Genomic DNA, 13551 nt, shown 5'->3' with positions numbered 1-13551 from the left:
ACCCAAAGGGAAAAAGATGGAATTCTATACAACAAAAATCATAATCGTGCACTTTTGCTCAATAATGAATTCCGACATATTCCACATATCGTAAACTGGATAGACAATCAGTTGAAAACGTGTTTACACAACGAAAGAAAGATAGAGACAGTTCCTGACTAAGAACTGGAGTGTAGAAAGTTACCGAGAGAGATACCGGAACTGGAGGAGAAGCAGAAGCCTACGACACCAATCGGATAAGTGAAAGCATTATAATGGCAAAACAAATTCAATAATGTAAAGTCAAGCAATTATCAATCGTAGACCAGTATTATATATCCAAAACCATATGCAAATCAACATCAATTCATAAGTTGATTCATAACCATTCATAACATCAATATGTTTTTAGTCATGAGCTCTCATGTAAATTAAGATGTATATATTTATAAATACCTATATTAATTTTAGTATTATCCTCTAATACTAACTTGATTGGATTTAATTTAAATAAACAGTATGCCCCCTGATTACTAATTAAATTGGTGCTAATTTAACACAACACGATGCATTTGGGAACGATATTCAATATCCAAGCATACCGGATTATATTTAGCATACCATGGTCTGTGGTAGCTTTTTATTTAACTATAACACATATTTATAAGCACAGTAGGGCGGATCCACTAAAGAACCAATAGAAATATAAAATACGAGAGCATAAATATATAATAAATGAGGATTCTAAAACCCTATCTCACCATAGAACCGCGGTTAGCCAGAAACGTAGCATTTTCTACCACATCTCTGAAACTCATTGAACTGGGATGTTCAATTAAATTTAAAACGAAACCACAACTAGGTCAGATCAAATCAAATCAAAGAACGGGGAGTCTTTGTACCCCCCGGCCAGCGGCTCCTGGGCCAATATTGAAACCTCCGCCTTTAGCGGGCCCAGCCCAACCCATTATAATGCCATGTGGCAAAGGAAGGGTACTAGTTACGTTTGTATATACTTAGGTATTTATTAATATTGTTATTTATAATAAAAGAGGTAAGAAAAAAAAACTCAGATCAAAATCAAGGTACGATCTATGTTTAGTTCACCTGACATACACTTCCAGCATTCCAGGAATTGTAAACTACCAGATATACTTATACATAACTACCTATATGTATGTATTCAATTACTTATTTCGTCAGGAAGGTGCGAAAAAAAAGGAAGATCAAATTCTTTCAAATAAATGTTTCATATTTGTTTCCCAAGCAACTGAAGGCATCCTCAGACACTCAAACAGTAACCAAGCCCCTGACCATGAAGAGGTCCAAACGATCCTCCTGAAACAGCTCCCGAGAAAAGGAATAGCTCACCTCTCGAAACTGTACAACTCGTGCCACCGCTTGAGATACTTCCCCGAGAAATGTAAACATCCTGTTTCCGCTGCTAAAACCAGCCCGAACTAGGAATAAAGTAGAATATTGCAGGTCTATGAGCCTACTTCTACATCTCGCAAACGTTTTCGAGGAAATTATTCTTAATTATCTTCAAGACTTTTGGGAAGAGAACTCAGTTATCCCCTACGAACAAATTGGCTTTCAAGCACACTTCAATACGAAACATCATCTTATGATACTTCAATCAAAGGTGTGCAGAGACCTCAACGAAAATTCAGCGACAGCTATAATTTCTACGGACTGAATGAAAACATCCGACTCCTTGTATCACGACATTTTATGCCGTAAGCTCGCGGACCTTGAATGCCCAAAACCATTCTGTTATTTATATTTATATTCTGTTATCCTCACATGGGATGTTCCCCAAGGAGCAGTCTTATTCCCGATCCTTATCCCGAGATCTTCGATTTGCCGACAGTGCCCGAGTTTATACAACGGAGGCACATCAAGTTCTTCGACTCGCTGAAGGCCAACATCGATCAACTATTCCAGGCACTAACGCCCTCTACAGCTCCTATCAGGTGGTAACAGTGCCACCAGTGACCAATCACAACTGATACATTTTTTTAGCCCAATTTTTTTTTTTAGGTTTAGTTATATTGCCATCACAACCCACAAGTGTGCCCAACACTTCTTACTCAAGACCATGAATACAAATTCAACCCATCTCATTAATGCTAAGTCTCCTTAACATGTTGGCCCTGTTACAATAAAAGGAGAACGATTAGAACTTTATACTTATATGCATATATTTATTGATTTTCTGTTTATTTTGGATTATAGCGGTTCTGAAAAAAAAGTCATCAAAAAGAAAAGGCACTAAATATGTGTGTCTATATATATAATGTATATTGTATCTGTTGAATAAATTAAATTAGGAGGTGAGAAACAAAAAAAAAATAATGTCAATTAAAACCTGTTAAAAAATATAATAAAAGAAGGTTTACTGAATTGAGCTTGGATACAGGTATTTTGTAATTTTAATTGAGAGCCAACCATACTGATTACAAATTAATTACTGAACAGATTAATTGAAAATACAATCAACTTAAAAATATAGAACTGTTTAAAAAAAGAAAAAAAAGGATTTTTTAATAATATTGAAACAATTTTTTAATTGTGTCTTCTATTATGCTTCTCAAGAAAAAAAAAATAGAAAAAGATATTAAAATATTGTAAAAATTAATCATTTTACAACCACTAATACCATTAAGACTCATAAATTAATTTTAATTTAACACATTAAGTAATAAAATATGTTTTAGCAATTCCTCCTTAACCTCTTTGCGAAGTTTTCAGTAATTAGGTGAATTAGGTACCTCTCAAGTTGATGAATCCTTAACTTTGTGTACATTACTCCATGATATCAGAAACCACACCCTTAAGAAAAGCGAGCACCGCTGTACTTGGAAATATAAGCTCATTTCTTAAGTGAACCGATTACAAAGCTTTCACTCAAGAATGAAGGCTCAAAATAAGATGCTTCTTCAAATTTACCATGAATATTAAATTAAACTTGTGTTATTTCGTAAATTTTATTTGATAATTTAGTAACTAGATACCTGTTAACGAGTAAACACCTCTGACCTAAGTTACTTCTAGTTGTTTAATATCTGTCGATAGTGATAAAAAGATTAACTATGCCATTTCTTTTGTAACAGATAGAATATAAATATTTTAAATGGTGGTACCTTTACTTGAATAAATGATAAATATCATGGCAGTGAAAACAAACATCAAGTTCATGTGGAATACACGGCAATACGTAATACATACCAATTAGAGATGAATTATAAATTAAAACATGAACTAGAACTTAAAAGAACAATATTATTATATTAAATTAATAATAATAATGTAACTAATAAAGGTTAGAAAGTATTTGAATTAATCACTTAAAAAGGGGCAGAAGTAATGTCCGCATTCATTCATTCATCTTTTGTTTGTTTGGTCTTTTGCTGTAATACCTTTCGGTCATCAAAGCATGTGGACTGTCAAAATTAATAAAGCCACACATATGCTCGCATACGCACGTACACACACACTCATGTATTCGCTCATGCTCACATGTATATGATTGCAATGTAAAAATAATAATACTAATAATCTAAATCGAAGAAAAGTCATAATTTAGAAAGGAGGCGATGCGCTTTTAAAAATTTAATCAGCAATGTGACTTTAGCCTCGTCTTCTGTGCTTCAGATAAATTTGGGGTCAGTCCCTACTCTGTTAATAGTTGACAAACAGTGAGAGCATTCTTTAAATACATGTTTAGTCGTAAAAATGGGCTGATAATATTGGCACGTTGGAGGTGACAGTTTTGTGATGAGTTTGGAGTGTGTCAAGTCAGTATGGTCAGCATATATGCCGCCACGAAAGGCAAATGTAAATATCAATCTAGAGGATAATATAGCTGATGTGGAGGCTGTCGCGCTAAAGTATAAAAGCGTGATAGTCTGTTCCGACACCAATTCGTGGAGCACGGCCTGGGGTTCAGTTCGTACAGACGCTAGAGGAAGGTTGGCATAAGAATGCGTGGCGAGGTGTCAGCTGATTATTATGAACGAGCCTTCTGGTCCCACATTTGTTGGAGCGGGGGGCCATAGTTGGATAGACGTGACACTTGCCACGGCTCCCATAGCAAAGCGTATTACAGACTGGACCCTACGGTCAGACACGAGCTCCGACCACCGGGTCATAGCCTGGTGGTGCCCCAGAAGGAGAAAAGGGCTTTGTGACCCGATCGGCGAACTGGAGAGCGTTTTCCAGTGAATTGGAGGGAATACTCGCTGACAGAGAATGGGATGAGATGACCCCGATTGATGAGGAGACCGAGATTGATCACGGAGTGACAATGCTTACGGGCGCCATCACTGAAGCGGCGAGTATTACCCTCCATTGCCGAAGGGCGAGAGTATGTCCGGTCCCATGGTGTACGCCGGCTCTAACACAGTTAAAAAAAGAATACTACAGAGCCAGGCGTAGATACAAGGAGTGCAGAAACGACAAGAGGAGGCCTGCACTCCGAGAAGAATCTAAGCATAGGTATAGGGTATACCGAAACGGAGTGCGTTGCCAGAAGAAGAAATCCTGGGACGAATTTATCGTAGAGGAATCAGAAAAGAATCCCTGGGGTATCCCGTACAGGGTGGCACTGGGAAAGGTTAAGCCGTTACCAGTGATGACGGCTATTATAGTGAGAGGTGCCCAGGCAACCACCTTGGAGGAAGCTGCCAAGATGTATATAGACTATACATACCCTAGGGATGATCCGTCCCAGGATACTGCAGATGATGGAATGGTTAGACGCACCACGTTAAACCCACCAGGTACGGACCTATGTCCACCATGGGATATGTGAGACCTTCGTCTTGCCGTGGACAGACAAACGATAGGAAGGGCTCCATCCACAGAGCTCTGAGGAAGCTTGTATTCGGTGAGTTGCTGGAGGAACTAGAGGATAAGGGGTTCCTAGTCACGACTTACATAGACGACCTGGCAGTCATCGTGGCCAAGACCAGCAGATCCAGACTAAAGAAAGAAGCGGAGTGGTGTGCCAGTCTCGTAGGAGAGTGGTGCGTGAAGAGGAAGTTGAGTATGGCAGCAGCCAAGACTCAGGCCATGCTCATAAGAGGCTCCATGAACACGGCTCGTCCTATCACCCTGGATATCCAAGGAGAGAGGGTGAGACCGGGTGAGGAGGTGACATATCTTGGTGTGAGGATAAGAAGAAGATTCGATGCCACTTCGCACCTGGTGTATCTAAAGATCAGGGTGACCCTGCCACTCAATTGATTTAGCAGGATAGGGGGGTGCATTTTGGGGCCTCAGATACCGTGCAACGATGACCATATATAAAGGTGTGATCTTGGAATTTCTGAGGTACGCAGCCCCTGCGTGGAACCGAAACCTTACGCAGACACAGAAGAGAAGACTGGCCACCATACAGAGACTGGCTCTACTGAGGGTCTCGAAGACATACAGAACGGTGTTGCATGAGGCGGTGGAGATGCTGGCCGGAGCGATACCCCTGGACCTCATCCTCAGGGAGGATGTCCTTAAATATGAAGTTAAAAGGCAGGGACTAGAAGCGCTGCCGAAGGAGCTCCGAGAGAGGATCGGTGAGACTCCAAACTTATGGAAGAAAATACTACGAGAGGACTCAATACAGGAGTGGAATGGACGGTGGGTAGCAAGCCAGAAGGGCGCTACTTGAGAAAATTCTTCCCTACCGTCCTTTCTAGATTGAAGGCTAAATGGGTCCTCCCAGACAATTGGGTCTCACAGATCCTAACAGGACACGGGGGGTTTCGGGGAAAGCTGCAGAGCTTTGGAAAGAACGTCGACCCCCTGTGCTCAACGTGCGGAGTTTCTGAAACAGCAGAACACGTAATAATAGATTGCTCTGCCATGGAAGGACACCGAGCCAGGCTGTCGAGAAGGACCGGATTTACGCCCTCGCCGAGTCGGACTTTCCCTGGTTGATGGAATAAGAGAATTATCCCTTCTTCAGGGAGTTCATTTACGGGTGGAAGGAGGTGGTGGGCCTCATTTCACGATGTGAAGGGCTTGACCGCCCAACATCGGCGAGCCACCAGAAGATGAGGAAGCTGACCCAGACTAAGACCAGGAGGGCTGGACCAGCCTGGAGGAGGCATCCTGACGGATGCAGTGGACAAGGTGCAGCTTCATCAGTAAGGCGCTGGGCTGCACCACAGTAAAAAAAAAATGTAATAATTAAATAATTAATAAAAGAATTTTAAAAAAAGAATTGGTGATCTTTGGGAGCAGTGGCATGCACAAACCCCAGCGCACTACCCCACTGCTCCTGCGCCCCGTATGCCGGAAATGGCAAGGGAGGGGGATAAAAAAAAAAAAAAAAAAAGGTCAGTATGGTCTATTCTCAAGCGCTTTAGAGAAACTTCTTCTCTGCGACCGCTGCGCTAGGATGTCGACCATTGTTTTATTACTTTTTGGATTTCTTTTAATTTACTTGGAGAGCTTTCATCCCAGGTGTCTTGCCATCTTTCCAATATTTTTATTTTAAGATGGCTACTGAGTTTGAATGTAAGAACAGCGATGCCTGGACAGACTGTCCCTCTGGCAGATTTTTTGAGAGCTCGTTCCCAACAATGCCTATGTTACTTGGGGCCTAAATGAAATATATGGACTTTCCTTGATCAGATAATTTTGAGAGGAAACTTTATAATAGGAAACTTGTTATGGGTTATAAATGAATTTGGCGTACGATTTACACATTTTCAGATTTTTTTTATTTATAAGTCAAACTTTAAAAAAATAATTGGGTATTGAATTTTATTAAAGTGTTCAAAAGAACATATCCAATATTTGCAGGTGATCTGGTAAATTCACTTTCTTGAAACATGAACTTAAAAATACCCATTTCTTTGAGAATGACTCATATATGGATGAGTTTTTGCTTTCTCCTTTTATTTTTCCTTTAATCAATACTATTTTTGATATCATTTTTTTAAATTCTCCTGTGTCTACAAATTGAAAATCAAATGTGTGTGGGACATCTTGAAACTAAAGCAACCCACCGAAATCTTTATTATCTAATTATATTTCGAACTTTTTACTATTAAAAATTTATATTAGCAATATACCTCCCTGATTATTTTTTTTATTTTAATTTTGACTTCTCCAAGAAAGTCAGGTACAAATTTATTTATGAAAAACCACAACAAATCTTAAATATTAAATATCATTATCTCTTCTCCCAACAAACACGTACATTAGATTAATTTAGGATCAAGAGCAAGGATTCACTGCAAAACGTCCTATTATCCTTAATTTACTCACAGCTTATTTAAAAAAAAAAACAATATTTTTATCAAAATTTAAGTAAAAATACAATTAGAAGAAATAATGAAAACTAATAAACCATACTGATAGAAACCATAATAAACTAATAAACATAATAGAAAATCATACGACCTTATAACTTATTAGTTGGAGGTAAAAGAGTACAGCTTTCTCCTGAAAAACTTTACAACAAATGATGGTAACAGCAACCGATATGCAGATTACAACTACTATATTACTAATAAACATTAAATAATCATCATATTAAGCACTAAAAAATTTAATTTAAATACACAGTGAATATTACAACTATCTTACTTGTATTTAACATTTATTTGATGTTTAGGGTTTGGAATAAAATAATAATGAAATGTTGGTAACTCTTTTAATGCTATTCTTGTTAAAACATCTATAAAACAATTAATAGTGTTTATGACCTTTTGGTAAAAATAAAGTTTATTATACATTTATATTCAATGGACATTGAAGTAAATAAATACTTTTGTAAAATTATAAATACACAAATAACTTAATTTATATTTGAATCATCACAGAATCGACAACATCAAAGTAAATCGAAAAGCACATTGATATTTGAATATCATCAACAATTCTTTAAATCAAAACTTTTTGTTATTAATTCGAATTATCTATTTTCGACTAACAGACTTACTGTTAAGACTTCTCTCTTGATCACGAAGGTTTTAAAACAAATAATAAAGGTAACTGCGACCTCCACTAAACGAGAAGAAATAAGACAAGATATCTACGCGTATATCTTATGCAAAAAAACAGTTCTTGATACTACCCAACGTCTGAAAAGTATCCCCAATAATTTATAAAATATTTTGTTAAAAAAAAAAAATATATATAAAATACTTTTTAATTCGACACTAGTGTGGGATAGAAACATAACTATATTATGCGAAGTATTAGAGAGTAATGAATAATAGCAGGATATTTTTTTTATGTGGAAAAAATTGTTGCAACAATATATTATAAAATACTTTATATTTTAATTATAGAAACAATACAATTATTAATAATATCATGAAGAAGGATTTCACCATTTAGTAAAGAACAGCTTCGATGCAAAATAATATACGTGGTATTTTTTTTAAACAGTAGTTCTGTACTCTTCGTGGGTCAGATAAGAGAGAGGCCTATATATATATATATATTTAATTTATGTTACAAATTATCTTTGTTTCAATATTTTATAAATTTTAAAGTTTTAGAAAAGTACGTTTAAAAATAATATTTTTTCCTATTTTTCTTTAACGTTTTATTAAATCTTAATCAATGAAGGCAATTGTTATAATTACAAAAATAATGTATTGTTCAGTTACAAAGAAGCAGCACTACAAATAAATAAAAGCTCATTAGGACACGAATGAACAATACACTTATCAAGCTGCGGAATGTAAGAACAATCAGCTCCACACTACCAAAGACTTGGTGGCTCTGAATCAGTTGAGGAACTGCTTGGCCCCTTGGGTTACTAACTCACTCTGAGAGCATGGCGACGATCACACGAGGAGTCGGTTCGAGGAACGAGTTCTCAAGTTGGGTTTCTTGGTCATAGGCAAGGGAGAAAGTCTCGACTCCGAAACAGACTTCTTCAGGTTGTGGGTCGAAAAGTTGCTTACCGTGCAGATGGTGGAGACAGACGGTCGGCGGGACAGCTTCTTCCGGCAGCAGCCCATCAGCCTCACCTTTAGACTTTTGAGGACCCGCCCCTTGAGGACAAAGATGCTGAAGATGAGAAGGCCTTGGCAGGCGTTGGCCATGTCTGACAGATACCAAATTTGAGGAGGGTCGCTGACGAACACTGAGAGCACTTCCAGAGCCCAACTGACCCCCATCACTATGAACAGCTTGCAGTTCATCATAAACCTGAAAGACAAAACAGATATCAAATTTATATATAATATCAAAAGTGTGTAAATCTATCATCTTGAACGGCCCTGGTGAAGCTCTAGAAAGTGTGGCGAAATGTCGAATAATAAATAGTTGAAAATTATTTTGTTCTTTTTGACCGCAACCCAGACCATCTTATCATATATTTTAAATTGTAATAAGGAAGAAATTATTATCATTCACTAAATCAAGTTAATTTAAATTAATCAATTTAGTTGGTAGAAACATATATGTTTCTTCACCTTAAAAATATTATTTTTCAAGAATAAAAATATGTTTCCATTTCATTAATTAAGTAGTTGAAACACTAATTAATACATTAATTATAACCAAAGCAAACCATAACAATAATAATCTTTAGAGATGAATAAAGCGTCCAAGGACAAACTTTCAAAGGAAATTGTTTTCTGGTTTTGAAAAAACGTGTGTATTTTATAGCTATTGCTAACTTTCATATGTATATTTTCACTAAGTCCCATCAAATATGTGTCCTTCAGAACCTCTACATTTGACACTCGCTTTGAGAAGTTAATTACTTATCTATTTGAGGACTGAAAGCCGTTCCATTAGAAAAGGTTAAAACTAGTCCCTTTAGAGGCCAGCAAGAGCCGGCATCAGTAGTCCTTTGAGATGAGACAAAAGCGCAGAGTTAATGTATTTACCCTCCGCTAGGGGAGTGCGGTGACCGCTGATTAAAAGGCAGACACCCCTGGCAATTCCGACCACTAGCCCTGAGTTACAGCTCTGGAGGGTTACTCCATCTTTAGTCTTGATCAGCCTTGATTAAACTTGCTAAAAATGTTGCCTTTGAGGGGGTGAGTTCTTAATATGATTAAATCCTTGTTGTAAGGCTTGTCCTTCCATTATGGCAAACCTGAAAATCTATAAAAACGTTCCACAGCCGCATTTTTTGCCTTATACGTCTTTTGAACGTTTCAGAAGTCTAATATTCATACCTCAGTTTCTCTTGAGTATAAAGGACAGAAAAAGACGCTAATTTACACTGTTTATGTAATGTCGAACAAATATTATAGATTCGTAGAGGAACCTCGCGGAAATTTTAAAAATCAATTATAATAGTGCATTTTAGGCTATCATAATTGAAGGAAATAATCACTAAAACATATAGGAATAACATTAAAAAACATATATTTTTGATTGAGAATTGTTTGGAAAAGAATTATTTAATTGTAAAATATTTATAATATATTTTTACATCAAATTAAAGAAAAAAATAGTTAAAAATATATATAATATCTAGAACAAAATAAATCCAAATTAGATATTAATCTTTTTTTATTGATTCATTATTACTATTTTATTGAATGGAAGTAGGAAAAAAAATAGACAATAAACAAAACATCAGGAGACTTAGGACTACAAATAAAGATAAGTTTACTGCAGTGAAGTATCCTCGATTTCAGATGCAAATTAATGTCCTGTCACATTTTCGATAATGTCGGCTAAGGAGTAGAATAACAATGAAAACTGGTACTTGCTTCATGATGCAAGTAGAATTTAAACTACTTTATGAAAAAACTTACTTTTCTATTCCAAAAAGTAACAACCTAGCAATAAATGTTTTAGACATGTTGTATTACAAAATATATTAGAAGAAAGGAAAATACCAGAAGATCTACGATTATTTTTTAGCTTATCCTTCAAACCACGAATCGAAAAGTAAACTTTTTCTCTTTCCCTCTGAACCCTTTTACGCCTTTCATTACCAGTGGTACACCATTGACTAAAACGTTTTTTTTTTCGTCAGTTGAGCACTTTCATCCCAGTGGGAGCAAATTGACCAACTTCTAACGCCAAGGTTTTTCACAGAGTTTTTGGACTGACTAGGCAGGTTTTCGGAGTAGTGCAATGAAGTAAACAACAAAATCATATACAAAAATGTAAACTTCAAAATGGTAACGATGTCAATAATTATAAATTATCATTATAATTAGTATTGAGCACTAGAAACCAATCACAAATGGTTCATTCAGTTTTAGCATTAAACTAAGTGACCTTTGAAGTTGGTTAGTATAAATTTTGGTTATACTAAGTAATTAATCTAAACTTTGCAGCATATAATTCGTGCATAGCTTAGTGACTTAGAGACCCTTTATCATCAGAGTCTCTTGAAACCTACATTGTCAACATTTCATGGATTATATGCTACTAGTTCATTTGAAATTACCATAGACTCTTCTATAATTGATGTGCTTACAAAAGGCAGTTTCTACACAAGTTACTATTACTTCAATCAAAAATAATTTGTTTACAAATATTAGTATAGCACCACCACACAATGAGTACTAATATTTGTTTATTACGTACTTCCACTATTTTGATACTTGCTTTCACTCAAATCGTTCATCTGACTAATCCAATTTGTGGATGTGGAAGAGTAGCAATCACCTGCAGACTATTCCTATTTTTCGCTCCTGAGTATAGTTTAGAAAAAATAAAACAACGCTCCGACCTTGCGAAACATCGACCTCTATATTGAGAATAAAATGTTTCGAATATGTAATGATGGTTTCAATGGGGATATTTCGAAAATAGGGACACAATCTGAAACGTTTCTAAAAGGGTTAAGGAAACCCTCATTGCAAACCAGTTTACGTAATTTGCTAGGATGTTTATATAATCTTAAAAATTTATAATTTTGAAATTCTAAACGAAATTCCCTCATCATTTCACATTTACAGTAAATAGTTGGTTTTAAATGTAAATATAAATTTTTAAAATTTGTTTCGTTGACCTGTTTTACAATTTTTTTTTATACTCCTATCCTGAGTTTAGGTTAAAAATTAAAACAATATATTCGTTAATTCGATTTTTGTACGTTTCGGGGATACTGCGTCCCTATCTATCTACCTACATCATCTATTCTGACCCAGTGTTGTTTCTGGTAAGTCACGAATTTTTAGACATATAACAAGCTTTAAATGTATGAGCTGATGGCTCAGTGATAGGGACTTTGCTCTAATAATCCTGGTTCGAATGAGCTGCGGCAGATAATTATTTTCTGTTTCACTGTAGCCGTGAGTTAGACGTGTGGGTTAGTGAGACCTCTGGAATCCTCCCAGCCCCATGCACTTTTAATTGGGTAAAAATCTAGCAATGATTTTAACCAAATTACCTCCATACTTATATTATTTTCATACTAAAGGCTGGGTAAGAGGATTTTGTTTTTAATTCTTCATTGTTTTCGCAAGAAAATGATCCTAAATTAATTTTTATTTTATATGTTATATGAAAAAAATTACATTTTAATGAAAAATCGCATTTTTTGTCTAACATTTATTTAAAAAGTCTTGAACAGAATCAATTTAAATTGTACAAAACAATATTATCGTGTATTTGATTATAACATTGCGTTTTTCTCTTTCTGCTCATTATTCATAAACACAGATCGCCAATTGGCTTTTTATGATGCCAAATTACACACACTAACGATATATTTCCATATCATAACGTTTACAATGATAAAGGGGAGCAAAGTGGTCCTTAGCAGCTACTGTAACAAATGACGGCAATGTTTTTAGTCCCAGCAGCTGGGACAGGTAAAACACAGGTCCTCAGTTAGCATCTTTTTTCAGCTTACCAAACTATAACTTGGATATACTACCTCTAAAAAATTATTTGTTTTTTTAATAAACATTTGGCTGTTTTTTAAATAAAATTCTATTATATAAATTAATTATAAATAAAACTTAAATGAAACATTCAACTGAACAGCAAATTAAGTGGAGTAATATCTTCCATTAGTATTTCTTCACTTAGGGTAAAATCGGACTTTTTAAAGGTAAATGTGTATATTAGGAAAATAATATGCGTTAGAATATATTTTACGCTAAAATATTTTAAGTAATTGTATAAAACTGATTCATTTTTACGCTAAACTCCTACATTTTTATTAATTTGGACCATATCGGCCTAGTTGTTATAGAAATAAAGGTGATTTAGAGAAAATAGGTCTGTGTCTGCATAAAAAAAATTATAGAATGGAATTTAATCATATAAATACAAATTACAATTTTGTAAGGAAGTTCTGCTTGGTTACATGTTTTGAGACTGGGTTACCTGAGAAGGATTCCAGACCCATAGGGTTAACTCAGGGCTACAGTCACAGAATACATAATTATCCGCCACAGCCGATTTAAACCCAGGTCCTAGAAGTCCTTAAATATGTACCAGAAGTATTTCCACCCTCAATATTATAAAAGTTTCTGTTTTGAAATGAGTAAAACTTAATTTCAACTCTCAAAGGAGAGCAGTGAGTGAATGTGAAATAATGCAGTACACAAATCAGATTTTACTTTTATTAGATTTGTTTCAAAAAGCTCATATATGTATATATATATATATATATAT

The 13551-nt window shown here is 35.4% G+C and overlaps 1 protein-coding gene across 1 annotated transcript in view; it reads right to left on the bottom strand.

Moving 5' to 3' along the window:
* Window positions 1-7645: 7645 nt before the first annotated feature.
* The window catches only part of LOC106684643 (G-protein coupled receptor Mth), a 137000-nt gene continuing 131094 nt past the window's right edge, over window positions 7646-13551 (bottom strand). The window contains exon 5 of the mRNA XM_014426851.2: window positions 7646-9156. Within this exon, the coding sequence (XP_014282337.1) occupies window positions 8790-9156 (367 nt within the window). The 3' untranslated portion in view covers window positions 7646-8789. The remainder of the gene's footprint in view (window positions 9157-13551) is intronic.

The sequence above is a fragment of the Halyomorpha halys genome, unplaced genomic scaffold, assembly GCF_000696795.3.
Source record: "Halyomorpha halys isolate HHAL.00 unplaced genomic scaffold, Hhal_1.1 Scaffold596.1, whole genome shotgun sequence".
NCBI lineage: Eukaryota > Metazoa > Arthropoda > Insecta > Hemiptera > Pentatomidae > Halyomorpha > Halyomorpha halys.
The sequence above is the reverse complement of the archived record's forward strand: the minus strand, read 5'-3'. Positions and strand labels throughout refer to the sequence as shown.